General features: G+C 39.9%; 1 protein-coding gene across 1 annotated transcript in view; it reads left to right on the top strand.

Moving 5' to 3' along the window:
• Positions 1–20,156, top strand: part of lin7a (lin-7 homolog A (C. elegans)) — a 46,874-nt gene that overhangs the window by 11,666 nt on the left and 15,052 nt on the right. The window contains exon 2 of the mRNA XM_085375886.1: positions 8,085–8,203. Coding sequence (XP_085232012.1) covers positions 8,085–8,203 — 119 coding nt within the window. The remainder of the gene's footprint in view (positions 1–8,084; positions 8,204–20,156) is intronic.

The following is a 20,156-nucleotide window of genomic DNA, read 5'->3' as shown; positions in this document are numbered from 1 at the left end:
TGCTAAAGCGGTGATTTTCTGGTCATTGTTTATTTTATTTTTCTGCTATGACTTTTAGTTATTAGACAAAAAACAATTCACAAAGTTCCCACATAAAAAGTCATCGACTCACAGTTTCTATAACCATGTGTGCCAGTGCGTTTTGACTGACAAAGACTAAAGCTTGAGACATTTCATTTACTTTAGTCAGCCTTCTAAGCATAACAGATTGTTTTTTCTTAAGCTTAGTTCTGACTTGATCGATCCACTCATCCTATACCTTTGGCTCTTCAGCTGGGTAAAATACACTTATAGGTTCTAGTCATCTGTTTGCAAACAGGCTTATTGCCTATCTTGACAGCTCTATGGAGACTTTATAGTTGCAAGATTGACTGTGTATGCCTGACGTGTGCACACACACCAGCACCCCCAACTTCAAAGCCCTTCCCTCAGATGTTAGTAAAACACGTTAAATCTGGTAGTTTTCATGTGTGTTGTTATTGTATAACCGTGGTGGTTAGTCAAGGATGGAATTGCATTTCCTATACTACCTCCAGCTGAAGTTTATTCATAGACCTTGCATGTAACAGGAATGCCATGTGGGCGTTGAGCGTATACTTGGTGTTATCTTGAACTATGCTTCATTTGTTTTGTCAGCCTTTTTTGCTCAGTTGCAAGTAAAACATTTGATAATTATGGTCTTTTGCCACTGTTATGTCACTGTTATAATAGAGGTCACTAAGCTGATTTGCCCCCCTCTGTTGCACTATTAGGTAATGTAATATGTCATTTCACTGCACATCTGATTTGGGAGTGATTTCCTGGTGATGTGACGTAACTATGATCCCCTGCGGTCATCTCAGCTGCTTTGTCATGGAAAAAAAAAAAATCACCCTTCAGTGCCTCCTCTCTGTGGGTTTCCTCTGATCCGTCACACAGCTCATCTAACGGGGCCCACTTTCACATTTAGCACACACAGAGCAGTGCACAGTGAAGCGTGACCGTGGGACATTTGTGCTTAAATATGTGTGGTTCATTTGAATCACAGTGGCTGAACTAAAGAAATAAACAAAGCGGGCAATGCGATCTGCAGGACATAATCCATCACACTGGTCCCACTAATTCACAGCACATATCACTGGAAGCATCAAAGAGGAAACGTGCCTGTGCAGTGCGAGCAGACATTTCGTTATCTCTGGTTTGAGGCGTGTGGCTATCATTTACGTTACATTCAGATTTGTATGTCCACCTGCAATTATATCATCTTGTAATGGCAGAAGATGAAGGGCATGGCAAACATGGACTCACAGTATTTCAGTTTTTACTCTCTAGAGCTTACATTGCACAATTTAATTGCATTTAAACTGTGGCAGCTTCTCTGTTTGATGCAGAGCTTCTGAAATTTAAAATACCCCCCCGATTCGAGCTGGAAAGATTATATCAGGAAATGGGAAGGCATCACTTGTGATCAACGAGATGAAAGCACTGGCAGAAATGTCTGCAACATCAATCTTTGAAGTCAAGTTCCGAATGCCTAGTGAAAGTATTTGATGCGGATAAGGAAAATGGTGCTAATGAGCATGTGGAAGTCAATAATGGCAGAGGGGGGGGGGGGGGGGGGGGGGGGATATCTGGATGGCCCTTGACCTGCATGTAATTAGAAAGAAATGCTCGTAAACCTCTGAGACCGTTGCCCTTGCTGCTTGGAAGTGTACCAAGTCATTATGAGCTATTCAGAATCAGTGTTTTGGTTTTTTTTTATATTCAGGCGTACGAGTAACCTTTAGTATTCACCTTGATAAAATATATATATGTGTTAGTGCTGCATGCTTAAGAATGTATTGGCACTTTAAAAAGTGTTATATGGGTATAAACAAACTGCTTTTATACCTGTCGTTAAAGTTTTAAGGCAAAGTTTGCCGTATTTTAAGTAGTAATTCCCACTCCTGTTTTTCAAGGGAGACCTGACCATTGCAAGTTTAGCTGTAGGGAATTAAATTTTGAAAAAAGTTTCAGTGTTTGCAAAACACAAAAAAAGAATGTTTTATTCACCCCAGTGGTTTTTTTGGCAGGGTGGTTGGGCGTATTCGATAACAGGAGAGGTTAAATTGACCATGTGACGTACAAAACAATAAATCTCTCTCAGTAACACAGACTCATGCCAGCCCTGAGAGAGGACAGAAGAATTAAGAACAAAGTTTAATTAAGCGGGCGCAGGCTGGCGTCCAACCAAATCGTCGGCCAAGTACAAAAGGTCACAAACAAGCCGAAGTGTCCAAAAAAGGGCGAGAAGGGGTCCAAAAATAAACAGGGCAGGGCAGAAAACAGGCGTAAAGACCAGAATATCAATTAGAGATCGGACAGGTGACAGATTAAAGGAAAATAAACACCATCAGGTGTCTTGTTTCACCATGTGAGCACTCGGAATAACTTTGTATTGATATGCAGTGACCTTTTCGTGTAAGAGGACAGGAGGAACCTAAGCATGCCAGCACAATGTCCCTGAATGCATAACACCTCACAGCAGGAGTCAAGAATTCAGATTTTAGATAACATCCTGTTTTAAAGACCCTCAACTTCCACATCAGAGTGTTGTTTGTAACTTGGTTCCTCTTTTTTTTTTCCAACTGACTTTTATTTTTGGTTTTGAGTGACAGCCCTGTGTAACTAATGCCATAACCCGAAGTGTCACACACTGCTGCCAAAGGAAACCTTGTGCTTAACCGACACGTGCAAGAAACTTTGACAACGCTTCATTATTCCAGCAATAAGACACGTCCAACTGTTTTTAGTCCTTTTTTTTTTTTTTTTTTTTTTTTTTAAATAAAATCAGAAATATGGTGTTTGGAAACTGTGGGATCCCAACTAAAGCCCAGAGAGCTGCTAGGCTTCTAATACTGTAGCATAAACCCTCCATAAGTGTGTCGACTCAGCATGGACAACACTGAATAAGCGAAGCATTGAAGAAAGCACGAGATCCTCACTGCAGTGTATTTATTTTGCTCAACTGCTAACATGTGTCTCGTTAAATCTGTGTTTAACGCTTCTTAATTAGAGACGCTTCCGCTGTTGTTGTCATTTTATTTCTTATTATTTTCAGTTACATTTTTGTGCCGAATGAGAGAAAGAAGCTGCAGGCATAGGGGCAGTAACAGTAGGGGCTTGGTGTACAGTCCCTCTGGGGATGAGAAGCAGGTGTGAAGGTAAGTGCAGAGCTGAGGTGATTGGAACAGGCGGGAACATGCTGAAGGCTAACGGTGCTTGGACTGGGAGTGATAGAATCTTTAATGTTCGACAGACAAAACACACCAGGAAAAATAGCAAAAATGCAGCTGCTGTCTTTAAATGAAACTCTTGGTTATTAGATTAATGGCTAATTAGCACTTCCCTGAAAATTCACACCACTGTTTGCTCTAAATAAGCCCGTATTAAATGACTGGACTGTCGCTTGCATGCCTTGTTCTCGTGATGGGAACTGACCCCTGCAATTTCAAGAAAATCAATAACATTCTCAGTGCTTTATTACAGAGTGCTTGAAATAGAAACAGGCAGAGGGGGTAGCCCTGACAGCCAATTGGCTATAGCTCATACCACATGGGCGGAAGTGCTTTGAGGAATGAGTCCCCGATTTGATTTACAGCCAGCTGGATTCTTACCATGTCTCTCCCCTGTTCTCTTTCCCCATATTTCCTGTCCGTCTAATAACAGCACAATGCCCCCAAATGACCTTTTAAAGAAATAGAAACTGTACATTTCACATTACCTTATATAGTATTCGCAGGGGTCAGAGCTCAGTACTGCTTCTTTTCTTACCTCCCGCTGGCTTGCATGCAGCAAAAGCCTTTCAGTCTGTCATCTGCTTTGCTGAATTGCTCAATATTCCCAGAATTCAATACCAGTGTGTGTGTGTGTGTGCTGGTATTACTCATATAGTGGGGACATAAGGAGAATCTGTTAAGTACAAGTTAAACTTGTAGGGATCTGAGTCTCCTTTGGAAGCAAAAACCAAGCCCCCTTTATATGAATCATGAAATTTTAGGTTGAAGACGGAAACTGTTTTCACATGTGAGCTCAGGAAAATGTCAGGACATTTAGGTCAGGGATGTTAAACTCATTTTACATCATAGGCCACATACAGCCCACTTTAATCTTAAGTGGGCCGGACCAGTGAAACTCCCCTTTCTGTCAGTATAAAGGAGTTTAATTATACATTTAATCCTTGAGATATCTTAATATTAGAAAAAGGGGTGCAATTTCGAATGTATGTCTCAGTTTTTTTCAATATGGTAGAGAAATGCTGCTGCGGTAAATGTCAGAAATTTGTCACCAGGACTCTGAAATTGTAAGAAATAAACGTGTCAAATTACAAAAACGTGAATCCATGTGTACAGTGGATGGATACACAGTGTATTCTGTGTATCCGTTGTAAATAATAGAAATTATAAAGGGAGAAAAAAAACTTTTCCTTGGTTTTTTATGTATTACCCAGTTACTTTGGTGTAGCGTGTGGGAGGTCTTTGTCAGTAAAGATAAAGCTGTAAAACATTACACCTTCCAATGATGTTCAATGGGGTCGGGCTGGAGTCTTCATCAGGACGTGTCTGGCCCCCCGGGCCTTATCTTTGACACCTCAGGTTTAGGTTGTGATACTGTCAGACTTTTTCTTTGTCACATGTTGATACTCTGTGTGGTTTTAGACAGGGGATCTGACTAGAGCTTGCAGGAAGCAGAAAGCAGGATGATTGGGAAGCCAACAAAATGAAGATGGTTCAGTGTGCAAAGCATCATGCATTTGTCTTCTGGCATTCAACTCAATATTAAGCTTAGGGCAATAGTGCATGTGTGTAAATGGCTATGGTTTTTTTTTTTTAAGTGGTTTTTTATACCAAAGAAACCTGCATGGAGCTATAATACATAGTTGAGCCTTAAAATGAAGGGGACACAGCCTATTAAGTATAGAATAGTCTAAGTATATATTATTTACTTTACTACATATCACTGCTCAGTGGGTTATTTATGGTTCATTTATACTTAGAATTTCTGACTTTTTGCATTTTGCTAAATTATAATAGAGCACTTCACTCTCAGACTGCTCACAGACGGCTTACTTGTGATTCCTAGAGTTTTTCCTTCCTACTGTTGCCAAGCGCTCGCTTGCTGTCTCATTGTTGGGGTTTCTCTCTACACTGTATATTGTATGGCCTTTACCTCACAAAATAAAGGGTCTCGAGGTAACTGTTTTTGTGATTTAGAGCCGTATAAATAAAACTGAATTGAATTGGATTTTCTCAGTCTCTCATATCATTGTGGAGGAATTTTGGTCCCACTCTTCTTTACAGCATTGCTTCAGTTCATTGACGTTCACAGGTCTATGCACAGCTCGATTAAGGGCCTGTCACGTCATTTCATTCAGGCTGAAGTCTGGACTTTGACTGGGCTGTTGCTGCACCTTGATTCTTTTCTTTTTCAGACATTCTGTTGTAGATTTGCTGCTGTGCTTGGGATCATTGTCCTGTTGCATGACCCAGTTAAAACTTTGCCTGTCAGGCAGATGGCTTCACATTTGACTGTAGAACACTTTGGTGTATAGAGGAGTTTGTGGTCGACTCAATGACTGCAAGGTGGCAACATCCTGTGGCTGCAAAACAAGCCCAAACAATCAGTCCTCCAGCACAGCGCTTGACAGTGGATATGAGGTGGCTGTGCCACAGTGCATTATGGGCAAACATCTGTCCAAAGGACATTGTTCTAGACGTGCTGTGCATTGTTCAGATGCAACTGTGTAAACCTAACCTGTCCTGCCATGTTCCTTTTAGAGAGAATAGACTTTCTCCCAGCAACCGTTCTACTGTCATGAACTTTAACATTTAACTTGCTGACTGAGGCCTGTAGAGTCTGCAGTATAGCCTTCGGGATTTTATTTTATTTTATTTTGCAGCCTCTCTAAGCATTACATGGTCTGACCTTGGGGTGATTTTGCTTGGTTCACCATTCCTGGAAAGATTGTGGCATTGGGTTATCACACACCTGAGTGCTCTTGACCAGCAAACTGCCAAAACCTCTGCTTTTATAGAGGTGCTCACACTTGCTGATACTGAATTATTCAAACGCATTTAGTTAGCAGCAGCTGGTTGCTGCTTAACTTTTTAATTGCTATGGAAGCAGTAAAGGCGTACTTATGTTTTCTATTTACATTACTTACCCTTTTTTTTTCTCTCTGTTCGTCTCTGTTACTTGTATCCATGTTTGTGAATCACTGATCTAAATTCTTGATTAATCAACAAAAATCAGCACAATTTGTTGTGTTTGATTGCATTACAGACTTCTGTGTCCCTGTTTTCCCAGTTTTCTCTCTGAACAAGCATATGTGGATACAGCAAAAAACCTAGAGAGTATATTTATGCGTCTGTGTGCTCGATCCCTGGTGGTCAGCATAGATGGAAGTGTGGCCCTGCCATATAACGTCATTAAATATGCAGCGTTTGCTTGTTGATATATCATGACCCTAAACCTGCAACTCAGCTAAACGTCTGTTGCCGCTGGTACGTTGTTTTAAATGAATAACATCAGTCGTTGATATATAATTGTAACCCACTGATAAATCAAGCGGCAGAAACATGTTGCGAGGCTCAAATCTTTTACACAGAAACACTTTTGAGCAGTGTGATATTGACGAAAACAAAGCTAATCACACTTGCTGACAAGAAATAATGTGACCCAGTTTTGAAGTTTATTCTGTAACGGGGCATATTTCAGCTCAATCTATGCTCATCTATTCAGATAAGGCTTTGGCAACTTTCTGATGTGTCCTCGAGAACAGATAAAAAAGACGCCACTCAGTCGCAGATTAAAAGAGACTAATCTCAGAGGCCGCTGGATCATTTATAGCCCTTGAGGCCTTACCAACACTGAGAGACCTACTAAACACAGTGTACACAACATCTACTCCAAGTCTGTCTAGCTGAGGAGAGGGATCCCGCTTCCTTTGTCTTCCTGAGTTTTCCTGCAGTTTAATTTTCTGTTTTTTGCATTTTAGGGATTTTTTTTTTTCTTGTCTGAATTTCCTGTCTAATGTTGGAGGATGCTGTTTGCGTCACATTTGTGATATTGAGCAATACGGTTGCATTTTAATTCGGCTCTACATGATAAATAATTAAATGCGTCTGAAAAAAATATTTGATAGTATTTACAAAACAAACTTTTGTGGTGTTCAGAAGCTAAATGTAATAAAACATGTATTCATTACGTGCTATACTGAAATTATGAATACTTTTTATTGTTTTATCCTTCTGAAGTTTTAACATATTTTGGGGAGTTAAGAGTACTACTAGTTTAAAGATGTGACCTGATTGGCTTAAAGAATGAATTAAATAATCAGTAATTAGTAGACAATGAATATAATCGTTACTTAAATGCCTTATTATGGGGTACTTGCAAAAAATAGCCTGTGTCCCCTTTGGGTTGAAACTAGAGCAGAGGGGGAACTTGAATTGTATGAACTGAAATGTTATTGCCGTCACCCCCTCTTGTGTGGTCACAGGTCTTAGGCATGAATAAAACATGATATTGACAAAACAATCTAAGTCCAGTGATTGAGTACCAAATCACCCTTTCTACCTTTGTGAGTCTATTTGGCCTGCCAGTTTCAGAGGGTAAAAAATTAATCATCCAGGCTGTGGAACTTGTTCAGCAGAAGCTAATTAAGAGAAAAGAGCTCAGAAGACCCCAGAGTCACGGCCTCTACCTTAAGGCTTACGGTTTAGTGTAAACGCTTTGTAATGCCTACTCTTTCCAGGAAGTGTTACCTTTGAACAAATGAGTCCTTGACTTGTCACCCCGCTCCTTTATTCTCATGCTCAGAGATAAGCCAATGCAAACGATCCATGGATGGGATTGCTGTTCTATCGTCCTTGCAACTGCTGGTCTTGACTGAGTCTATTTCCATTATCCTGCCCATTGATTTGCTCTAGCGCCTTTGTCACAGCAGTGCTGTTAATGTAATTGAACGGGGCTTCTTTTTTTCCTCTTCCTCTGTCCCCTTGGCATGAGTACCCACACACATATACATATTTACTCACACCCATTCTCTCTCTCTCGCTTCCCAGATGTTGCCAGGGCTATTGAGCTGCTGGAGAAGCTGCAGGAGTCAGGCGATGTTCCCGGTCACAAGCTCCAATCTCTGAAGAAAGTCCTTCAGAGTGAGTTCTGCACAGCCATCAGAGAGGTGAGTCACTGCTGCTCTGTGAACACCAACAAGAATTTAGATTGTTTTTCTTGTGTGGGGCTCCTTTGTCATGACCTTTCCCATCTGTCTTCTGTACTGGACCTTTAGTAGAATTTGTGCATAATATGTTTTTGTAATTTAAAACAAAACAATACAAAAAGATAAAATGTGGGAACAATAAGCTGAACTCAGGCGTGACTTTTGCAATGGCTTTATCCATCTAACTCCATTTCTTATTCCACAGGGCTAATGACCCATAAGAGCTTGAAGCACCAAAGACAAGCATTATGTAGCTTTTCTTGAAAGGGCACATGGGCATTGTTAGGAATACCAGCAGTGCAGAGACCCATACGAATAATCTCAACATCTAAACCACAATGAGACAGGAATGTAATTCACTTTTAGATATACATAAAGGGGATAAATAAATATATTAAAAATAGGTTGTCTGGTTATACCCCACCATCCATCATGTGTCTGTGGATGTTGGTTTCTTGGATAACGTTTTAAAAAGAGCTACCTTTAAAAAAAAAAAATATTCTCAATACTATTACAAAGACTGACATTCAGCCTAATAATTCAACAATTCATGTTTACGTACTGAGTAATTTTTCTATGGGTTAGGGGTATAAAGGATGTCGAATTCCTGGTTTAATTTGGCTCAAAATGAAAGCTTAGAGGACGTCTTCAGTAAAACTGTCATTTTTTTTCAAGAATGCAAAAACTTGCATACAACACCATCTATTTCTCTTTTTCAAAATTTGCGTTAAACGCAGGCACACTTGCCAGTTTATTTAATATCAATCAGTATCAAACATCTGGTATATATTTGCTGACATTTTCTGCTGTGTAACAGACAGTCAGACAGGACCACTATTGGTATTTATTGATGATTGATGATAATGAAAGTTTAAATGAAAATTTAAAAAGTAAAGAAGAGACACCATTCATATGTTTCTACTGTTGACATTGCATAGTTTGCCCACCTGAGGGCACTGCAACTTCCGTTTTGGTAAAGCACGGCCAGCTAATGTGAGCAAAGTCAGGCAGAGAGTATAAGAGTAAACAAATAACTTTACAAAACAAAAGGTTATGGAGTTTTTCTTCCAGCTGTTGCCAACAATGTTTATGTATTTTGCATTTGAAAGAAAAAGATATCGATATTGGAAAATACTGAAATATCGGATTTTGAAATCACTAAATTTCGGTAGGAGGAGTGGTCTTAGAAATTCTGTCACTTGGGCCCTAAGTAGTTCATTTAAAAGAAATGCCACTGCGATTTGTTGGCTTACTTTGAAGATTATCTTGATGTGGTTACTTATAACTTTAAGTGTATTATTATCTGTGGTGCTTGAAAGGCTTGATAGTAGCAAGAGTACTGATTCTGAGTCCTGTAAGCTCCATCAGACCCAAGGAAATAAAAACAGCAGATAGTCACCTTGTGTTTTTCAAATGAATTTGACACCTGACTTGACATCCAAATCTCTAAACAGCTTTTCGCTCAACATATTTCATATCTTGGCCGAAGGTGAGAAGTAACATTACCTGATAGTTTTATATAATGCAGTGGTGCCAAACTGTGCTGTCAGGTCACTGTAAGTGCCTTGAAACTCAAACCCAAAGCCCACAGTAAGCCTGGAGCAACAACAAGAAAATCAGAGAGTGTAACTTTAAGGCATTGCTGAGCTGCATCAATCAACAAATGACTGCAGCATAATGAAAATGTCAGAGCTTATCGCGCTGCCTTATTACAGCTAGAGCTGAACAGCAGAAGTCAGAGGCACAGTGGGTTTTTGACTGCATAACCCCCCCCCCCCACACACACACACACACACACACACACACACACACACACACACACACACACACACATTTAAATGTTCACAGGGCCAGAAAACATCATGAGCATTTCATTAAGTCTAAGGTTTGATAAGCTCGTTAAACTGAATTTTAATTAAGCGAATCCCTGTTAGGGATTGGTTTCAATCGTATTTTACGGGGATGAAGTAAAATGTGAATCGTGAAACTGAAGTTCTTGTTTTTCTCCTCTTGTTAAAATGCTTTCATTCTCATGCACGCAAAACAACCACCCACTGATCCGTCATCTTGAGATCATTCATCAAGACGGCGGGGGTAAGAAGCAAACAAGAGCGTTCGCTCTACGTGGCGCGGCTGCACAGGCTGATAACAACAGATCTTGTGTGTTTAGTGTTCTGTCTGTTGTGATATACTTTAGCACTACCCAGTGACATGGATTTGTTAAGTAAACAGCAGTTTGAAGAGCAGGGAAGCAGATGACAGAATGTCCTCTGTGCTGCAAGTTAATTGTGAACAAAGTGAACATGTAATTTGTTCTGGAATGAAAGACAATTAGCGGACTTCATCAGTATGTTGGGAAGAGCGCCGCTGTATTTTCTGAAGAGAATTGTGTTGTAAATTAAGTAGACATGCAATAAGATTTTACTGCTGCAGGGCAAAAAATAACCATAATATGTTTTGGAAAATCAGTGATATGGGGAATTGTAAGCCAGCTGCTGTAATTCGCACTTTATAAAACTTACTTTCTCAGCTTGTACTTGTTACTTAGACGTATATATGGGGTAAACAAAATAATAAAGAAGGTCTTAAAATCTGAAGATAAATAATTGCATAAAATATTTTGTCATTTGTTTAAAAGATGAAGAAAACGATGAGTATGACACTTCTGTATTTAACAGGATCTCACCATTTCTTTTACTTTAACAGAGCATAATTAAATGCCATTTCATGCATTAACTGCCATTAGGGTACTGTGATTGATTTAAAAAAAAAAAAAAAAAAAAAAAAGCTGGTCCGATGTATTATAACATACATAATTTATTTAATCAATTTTTTTAAATATAACATAACTTTTGTCAAAGATGCCTCATATTTTCAGACTCTTACAGTTGTCCCATCCACTTTCTGTAACCACCTGTAGGTAAAGCAGCTTTCTTCTGAATGGCTGTGCTTCGTAAGCTGAATGTTTCAGGATCACTTGGGTGGGGCTTCTGTGCTAACATCCAGAGCTGTGTGCATGAGATGACCATGATATTTAGCCTTACTGACATCATACTGATCTAAGAGTAGAAAAAACTGTCTAGATCAAAGTGGTTACAGCACTCTGATGGCTAAGTGTCTACACGTGTTGATAGAATGTACTGTGCAAACACTGTGAGACACCTACCAGTTCTTTATATTTAGCTTACAAGAACGCTGGCTTTGTTCTATTTTTTAAAACGCCCTGGAGCTATAGTTGTTCAGGCTTTCTGAAGCACTTTTAAAGTTTTTATCTACAGCAGATGAACAGTATCTGAAAGTCGTGCCTGATGCATGGCCTGAAAGATGCATCTAGCCCTTCAATTTGTCCTTCTACTGTCAGAAATGGTCTCAGCGGCTACCAGGAAAGAAGAGAAACGGGGAGAAAAGGCTGAGGTATGCCAAAGAACTGGACTGAAAAAATCAGTGTGAACGCGTTTTTTGAAATGTCTGATTCGGATTGATGTCATTATAGACAGAGGAGATCAGGACAGAGTCAGCAGTGAGTGCAACATGGTGGAGGCTCAGTCATGTTGTGGGGCTGTATTTCAGTCAGTGGTGTTGGGGATCTTGGAAAAACTGATGGAATTATGATCCCAAACACACTGCCAACGCAATAAAAACATACCTGGATAGAAAAACACACAATGGGAAACTATCAGTCATTGCCTGGCTTCCCCAGAGCCTGGACTGAACATTTTTGTAGTGTGGGATCATGTAGAAAAGACTTCCAAAGAATGTCCTTCAAGAACCCAGAGGAGCTGTTCCTGAAGATGAATTCAAGATATGACAAGAACACCTGGCTAAGACAGTTCAGGTTGTGTTGAAGACTAAAGGGAGTCATACTGAATATTGGCTCGTTAGACTTGTACAAACTTTGTATTTGCCTTACATACCACATATCCATCTATGTTTGCACATGTTTTGATAAATCACTGCCACTTTTCCCATTTTATATAACAAAATATAAAGAAATTAGGGGAGGCTGAAGACTTTTGTACTGCACTATATGCATATATGTGTGACAGAAAATAAGGTAAAGCACGAAAGGTCCCTTTTAGATCAAGGAAACACATCAAAAAGGAGTGTCATGCAGAGTCTGTAGAGGATGATAAAATGTGATATTTGACAAGACATCCAATTTGAACGCCCTTTATAGTCGCAGTTTAATCAGTGAATGCTGGAGATCATTAATTTTTCAGCTTTTGTCTAGACAAATAGAAAAGTAGAAAGTTCGCCAACACCAGCAATGACACCAATGATCAGAAATTAATTCTGATCAAATGTTACGTAAAACCCATGAAAACATGCAACAGAAGGGATGGGGAATAGTCTTCTGTTCTGCTCTGCTCTGGCCAGCTTGAGGAAGCCTGGCACGTCCTGGCACCAACTGCCCGTCTGGCAACCAGCTGACTGATCCCAGTGCCAGTCACTGGAGTGCAATGACAGTGATTCTCAAAAACCTCATAAAAAAAAGAGCGCGGCAGCAGCAGTAGTTGCTGTTTGCCAAGAGCCAAAGATGCGAAGCACTTCACCCACAAAGAGCTGGCTAAACACAGTCACCAGGGAAACCATCAGAGATGCTGTGGGATTAGTGGGCTGCAGCGAGGACGACTGTGGCTTATAGTCAATGACACATTTGGAAAACCGACGCACTACAACAGCATCTCTCTGTAGTGCTGAGCCAGCTGGAGGACCATTTATAAGTGGTGGTTGTTGCATACTGTAGATTATTACCATTATTATGCGGCGCATTAAATGAGGTCATGTAGTGGAATATCACAGCTCTCAACAGCTGTGTCCTCTGATGCTCTGTTTGCATCAGGAGCAGTTAGCAGAGACAATCTCTGAGTGAAAGGGAATCTCAGTGGGAAAGTAGCAGTTAGGCTGGATTTAATGGTCTGAAATACTAACGCTTTTTTTGATATGTTTGTTTGTGACAAGAGAAAGCAGCTACAGCCACAGGGTTCATTTTTTCTGTCTGGTGATGTCTTCTTCTCACACACAGCCTGCCTTTATTTCAGTCTGTCAATAGGTATTGAAAAATGTTTTTTTTATAATTATTTGAACCGGTAGCTTGTACATAAAGGAAGAATGTAGGCCCTGTAACCCTCTGTAACAGGCCCTGCTACTATCATGACACTTAACTCCTGTGTCCTTGGGCAAGACACTTCAACCGTTGCCTACTGGTGGTGGTCAGAGGGCCTGGTGGCGCCAGTGTCCAGCAGCCTCGCCTCTGTCAGTGTCAGTTTGATTCCATAAAAAGTGACAAAAACATTAGCGTCCGTTGCTCACATGGGAAGAAAACTTCTTTTTACAGTGGAAAAAAACCCATAAACTTCCCAGCAAGCACCGAACCACATAATTGGAAATTCACTGAGAAACTCGCAGATTCTTCCACTGACCGCTGCGGCACACCTGCACCAGGGCAAACCTCCGCCTACCCCACTCCTGCTTTACAGGTGAAAATAGAGCAACAGGACCGCTGAGTCTTTGACTTTATTTATTTCCTGCTGTGTTTTACTTGCATCTATTTGAAAGAGTGAGTGTAAACACAAAAAATATTTTATTTTATGTGCTGGAATGTGTAGAAAAAAGGTTTAAATGTTAAACTAATTTCTTCAAGTCAGAGAATGTTGCATATAATTAAATTTTTGCTTGATGCATAAAGTTAAAAGGTTAAAACTAATAAAACAAGTTTTAAAAAGAGACTTGTCCATTTGATTACATTTTGTATGATGGATTATGTAGAAAAAGTAGAATTGGGCTGAAAGATCTATCGCTTTGTTACCTATTCAGGTTGTAAATCGTGTTTTTAAAAAGTCACTAAGTAATTAATTACTTTTGAAAATAAGTAATCAGTAAAGTAACGGGATTACCTTTTGGGGAAAGTAATCAGTAATTAGTTACTGATTACTTTTTTCAAGTAACTTGACCAACACTGATTACCGTTAACTGAAACATTAAAAGCAAACCTGAAAAAAAAAATACAAAATCCCCACTGCTTTAATTTATTTGTCTATTTCTTGTCTTTCTTTGCTTCTTGATTTTTATCTCTAATATCTCAGATGTCTGAATATTACAGAGGAAGAAATAAATCAGTACTTTCAGCCACAAAATGATACCATAATGCAGACAACAAATGCTCATTGTCATGGAATACCTATCTAAAGTGATTGTGAAATCTCGGGAAGTAGCTTTTTACGCTATAATGGCAGTAATTTCAACTCACTGCTGCCTAAAAGGGAAAAAATATCTTTGTAATTCTAAGAAAAACCCACTGCTTTTTAATCCAAAGGAAAATATACTCAGAATTGGTTTTTAACTAGATCACTTTTTCACTTTGGAGCTGTTTAAAAATTCCTCTCTGTAATCATATTCTAATTCATTTTCACTCACCAGGTTAAAATAGCTCAACCCTCGCCTTGTACATTTTGATCACGCTCACCTTGTGGGATTTCATTATCACAGATGACCTTTCTTTCCAGTACAAACTTTATCCTGTAATCTATGATATGATTCCTTTTCTTACACACATATTTGAGTTGGTTCATTTCAGAGACAGGGGAGGGGACACTAATCTTGTCTATGGAGTATAAACCTGACTTCCTACTATATGTCTGCGTCAAGAGAATTTGCAAAACATGAATCAGCCTTGTTAGTGGATGACAAGGTAACTGTCAATATGAAGAATGGACGGCAGGGAAAAGAGCCAGTTCAGCAGTGTTAGAGATAAATGACAACGAGACAGAGTTTGATGAGCTGGTTGTCTTCCCCTCGCCACGTTCATCGATGGTGTGGGGGAGAGTCTTGTGTCGCAGCATTAGTTTCACTGCAACACCCTGAATGAGTTGTCCGGGTCAATCAGCCTTGCAAATGGGAAAGGAAGGACACAAGATGAGATGACTGGAAGAGCTAACCAGCTGGAAATGATGGAAGGGAGTGATGTGCGGGATATTGGGTTAGACGGAGCCACGTGACCAATACAGGAAGTGCAATAAGCAGGCTCAGAGCGGCCACGTTTTTCATCAGCTTTGAAATTGCAGTTGATTTTCCACTTCAGCAGAGATTTTCAGTCAGCATAATTGACTGGGATTTGTGTTGATTCCGTCACAATGCCTCCGACTCCCACATCACATTAAGTTAAAGGATGAAAGGTACATTAAGTCAGTCTGTTCGAGCTCTATATTTTCCCTCGGTGTCATGGTTTGCACCACTGAGACGCTAACTATAATGGTTTTCATCCTTAACAAAACTACATTAACCAGACTAAGACCTCCTTTTTCCCCACCCCCCGTCCACCCTCTCCATCTCTCACTAGACAAAACAAGAAGCCGTGTTCCTAAGAAGCACTGCATCAATATTCCCTGTAGGCATCCCTTCCGAGATGGGCTTTGTGATGCTGGTATTCTTTTAGAAAGAATGTGTTTGTGTCTACTTCACCATTAAAACCAGGAATGTGTGGCAAACTAAGCAGAAGGGAGCCATGTAGGGGAGGATGGAGTGGCTGTATTGATGTTGTTGGAAGGACAGTGAAGACATTTGGTTAAAGGAAAGGGGAATTGACAAGATGCCTGCAGGAAAGCTGGCCTTTTTAGAGCAAAGTGCACCCACCACAAGAGGAGGCTGACATTCAAAAGCACAAAGCTGTTAGTCCCATTTTTGGCTCTCTGCAGGGCACTGCAACCAATCAGGTTAAATATGAAGGGAGATATCAACTGTGGATCTTCAGAGCACTGTTATTTAAATATGACGAATAAATAAGCCAGGACATATTATATATTAATATTTTTTTATAGAAAAATCAGTGAACTTGGGAATGGGCTTATATAGTTCAAAGTCAACAAGCTTGTCTTTAGACTGGAGGAAGAAGTCTGAGTACCTGGAGGAAATCCACACAGACACAGGGAGGGCATGCAGACTCCTCATGGAAAGATATTGACCATGTAACAATTGGGCTAACCACTGCAACGCCTTGCTGCTTGTGGTATGGATATATTAGTCATTGTTTATAAGAAAATAAAACATTTAGGGTCAAGATGCCCTGCATGAGCTCTGCTGCTCAACTCGTGAAACAGCAAGGGAGGAACTAGGAAATAATCGAACCATCAGCCAGTTCAGAAGGCTTTTTTTAAATTATCTGTTCAGTCAGAGTGGACACTCAATGTTCCACTGTTCCAAAAAAGAAATTATGCAAATGGTCGTCCTTATTTAATTTAAATCTTCAGCTGATATCCATCCACTTATTTTCCCAAATTACAGCACAGGCTAAATAATTCAGCACTCTTCTTCTCTTTCCTCACACCAGAAGTGTTGTATCTGAAGTTCCCAGAGTTGCAGTTACTTTGGCACACCGTATGTGGTATTGCTATGAACATTAAGCAGTAGAAGTAACAGTGAAAGATGGACATGATTTCGAGTCATATTGGATAAAACATTAAGTCCATTTTGTAAATTTTAGTTACGTAGGAGTCAGAAAAGAGGAAAAACACTTTTCGAGGCTTCAAAATGGCACCTTGGTGTCTATCTTTTATACTGTCGATAGATATTATAGGTGTTTTGCCTGTAAATGACTAGTGGGTGAGCAAAGTGACGTATTTAACTAAAACAAACTCTTAGGTTTTTCCAAAGAAAAGTGGACATTACCCTTATATTGGCCAAAAGAAAAGTTGAATCCAGTTGCTGCTCCTCATTACTTGGATGTGTGTTTCAAACCAGTTCTTGGCATCTACGTCTGCGTATCTTTGAGCACTGGTCCGTGTTAAGTTGATTTTGACATTTTTCCAAACTAGTATTTTGCAATTGTCCTCTGAGTCAGTGTTTCCCATCCACTCTGCCGGCCCACATAGGTGTGGCGTGGAAGATTATTGGCTCCACCTGATTAATACCCTAAGCGACCGGCGTGAGTAACGGGCAGAACAATTACATTATCCTCCCCTAGAGGGCGGTACAACTACCTGCTCTAATTAAATGGGTTGCCAACCGCCAGTAAAACAGTAGAAGACGCAGAAGAAATTACATCATAGTCATGCTGTGAGTGAGACAACGAAGCCCGTAATAGCAATGGATAAATATTTGAAAAGAAAAAGTAGTCAATCTGACCTGGGTCCTAGAAAAAATACAGACTGGGGAAAAATTATCAGTACGCTTTTTGTGACATTTTTGTTTGATGGTGTGCCGTGTGATTTTTCTAGTGTGAAATATGTGCCGTGGCTCCAAAAGGTTGGGAAACACTGCCCTGAGTAATTTAACTAAAGCTTTCACCACACCACCAGGGGGCAGGATTACCAGAGGGCGTGGCGTGCGTTTTTCCACTCTTGCCTTCTGTTTTTGATTGTTTTCTGTGATTTTATTCTTCTTTGTGTGTGCTGACATTTACCTCGTTTTCTTAAGAGGCTTTGCCTTTTGTCAGGCTACAATTCTAAGCAGAAATAGTGCTTAATGAATTACAAGGGTAAATACTTTACTGCGTTCTCTTGTGGTATAAACTGGTATTACATGAAAGCGCAGCACAACCCTACTTCATCTTCAATCTTCATATCTTGTCAACACAATACACAGATAAATGGATCATATATTCATGGAAGCTGTTTCTTCACATTTAATTACACATAACAATTAAACTATATTACACTCATGAATTTACAATAAGCACTTTAAAAATACTTTTTAAGTGCATTATTTTAGTCAACCCTTCTGAGACTTTATCTGTGAAATAGTTCACTGTTTGTTTGTTTTTTATCCATTGTTGAGGATCAGGGGATCCAAAAGTGAGATGTTGGCCACCCTTATGCTCACCTTGGCCATTTTGATGCATCAGCGATATATACTGAGAGAAACCTGAGAGTTTTTTATTTTCTGGGTATCATTATTTTTCGGCTCACTGCTGTGCCGCCTTCTCAGAATATGCCAAGTATTTCATACGCATTGCAGTGCTATCTGTAACGTCGTGTTTGAATACTAAATACTAAACATTTACATAACAGAGACCATGTTTTAAGGACCAAAATGCTTTACTTTCACAGACAGATAAAGGCCATTTTTCCTACAGACTTCTTGTCTTATAGGTGCTAAGAGAGAGCATTAGAGACTGTTATGGACTGAATAAATAGCTGTAATTAGGACTTGCTGTAGTGTTTTTCTAACAAAGGGATAAAAGAGAGAAATGAAGCTACTGTGTAGTAAGATAGAGGCAAGAAAAACCTTTTGTGGCATTTATAAAGCTGTGCTAAGCCTCAAAAAGATCAGGAAAAGGTGTCATTTGGGAGTGGTGTGTGTGTGGGGGGGGACTGCAGGCTCCTCTTATCAAAATGCATCAGCGGCACCATGAATCTACAAAAACATGTTGCGCTCTGAAGTGCACCCTCAAAAGCTAGTCATTTGGTCTTTGAGATCCATGAGCAAACAAGCCGACAGGAGCTCAGGGATATTTTTTTCCATGCTCTTGAGATCTCTACATACAAATATCTGAAGGTTTGCATCCTATGAGTATACACCCTTTTGACGATACAGAAAAGCAAGGCCCTTGTAATGTTTTTGCAGGGATACGTCAGAGCTGCCTGCCACATTCGCCTCCAACAAGCTGCTCTGCTGCAATGAGAGATGTGACGTCATCCAGGAAGTGGAATCATTATTTTATTTCTGAGCCATAATATCCAACATAGCATACACATTCATTCCAAGTCTGCTTTGCATTGAGAAGCTGTTGTTTTTCTGCTGAGAAACATTCGTCAGTTCCATTAAAACGCAGTCACTTATTCGTTGAGTTAATTGCAGATGCCATAAATGTGAGATTAAAACAGCTAGATGATAGTTAGAGAATCTTTCCACTGAAATCAATGCTGCCATTACGGTATTTAATCGAGTCATTTGCAAAAGCAGGCCTTGTGTTACGGGGTGGCAGTCACACCTCAAGGCAATGTTTGGAAAGTGCACTGGCAAGTTGCTGCTTTCTGAAAAATATCTTACAAACAATGCACACAAACTTGACTGATGTTAAACTCCTGATTTCTCTCTGTGCAGGTAATGGGTATGTCTGGTTCAGACGTTCTCTTTAATGTAAAGAAAAAAGTAGGAGGCAGTGAGCAACATTGCAGGCAGAAAAATGGGACTGTTTGTCATCAGCCAAAAAGATTTCAGTCATTATTTTATGACCTTTATTTTGAGGTCCATATTTTTATTCGTAGACTCTAGCAGGGGCAGCACAATGGTGCGCTGCTTAGATCCGAGAGAAGAAAAACTCCCTAAAATCAAGGATTTAGAGCAGACTGAAGTCTGAGCTTTACTTCAACATATCCCGATCTCATCATCATTAGAAACTATGCCCATCGTTAATATGAGCATACACAGCTGAATTAGTTTACATGTAACATATCCTTGGATTATATTTCTTATTATGTGACAGTAGCACTGGGTCAGATTTCTGACTACTCTATAGCTGCAAAACATACACAAATTAGATCAGGCTGTTTGTTTTAGTGTGTGAATTGGTACTCCTCTAGTATATCTTCAGTTACCGCATGTTACCCACGAGTCAACATTGGCCATGGTCTCCTCTTTTATAGTCTCCGAACAAGTCTGCTTGTAAGGTTTTCTTAAAAGCCACATCTAAACAGGAAAGGTCAGCTGTCTGCACTTATTCTGTCTGCTTCAGCAAATAGAAAACTTTTTTTTTACCCAGATGGACATGCTCACTAACCCGTGTTTTAGCACCGGCTCAGTCCCGGCAGAATCTGTTACTTCTTGTTCTGTTGACTTTTTATGCTGTCTGTAACACCACAATATGCCTCGTTTGTCAACATGAAAGTTTAAAGGAGACAGAGTAAGTAATCCCTGTAACCCCAAAGCTCAGGCTTTAGACAGTTTTCAGACAGAGCCTCTGTTTCAGACAGTTCTG

The sequence above is a fragment of the Diplotaxodon limnothrissa genome, linkage group LG17 (assembly GCF_057381915.1).
Source record: "Diplotaxodon limnothrissa isolate DT_005_m linkage group LG17, D_limnothrissa_male_GT1.1, whole genome shotgun sequence".
Taxonomy (NCBI): domain Eukaryota; kingdom Metazoa; phylum Chordata; class Actinopteri; order Cichliformes; family Cichlidae; genus Diplotaxodon; species Diplotaxodon limnothrissa.
The sequence above is the reverse complement of the archived record's forward strand: the minus strand, read 5'-3'. Positions and strand labels throughout refer to the sequence as shown.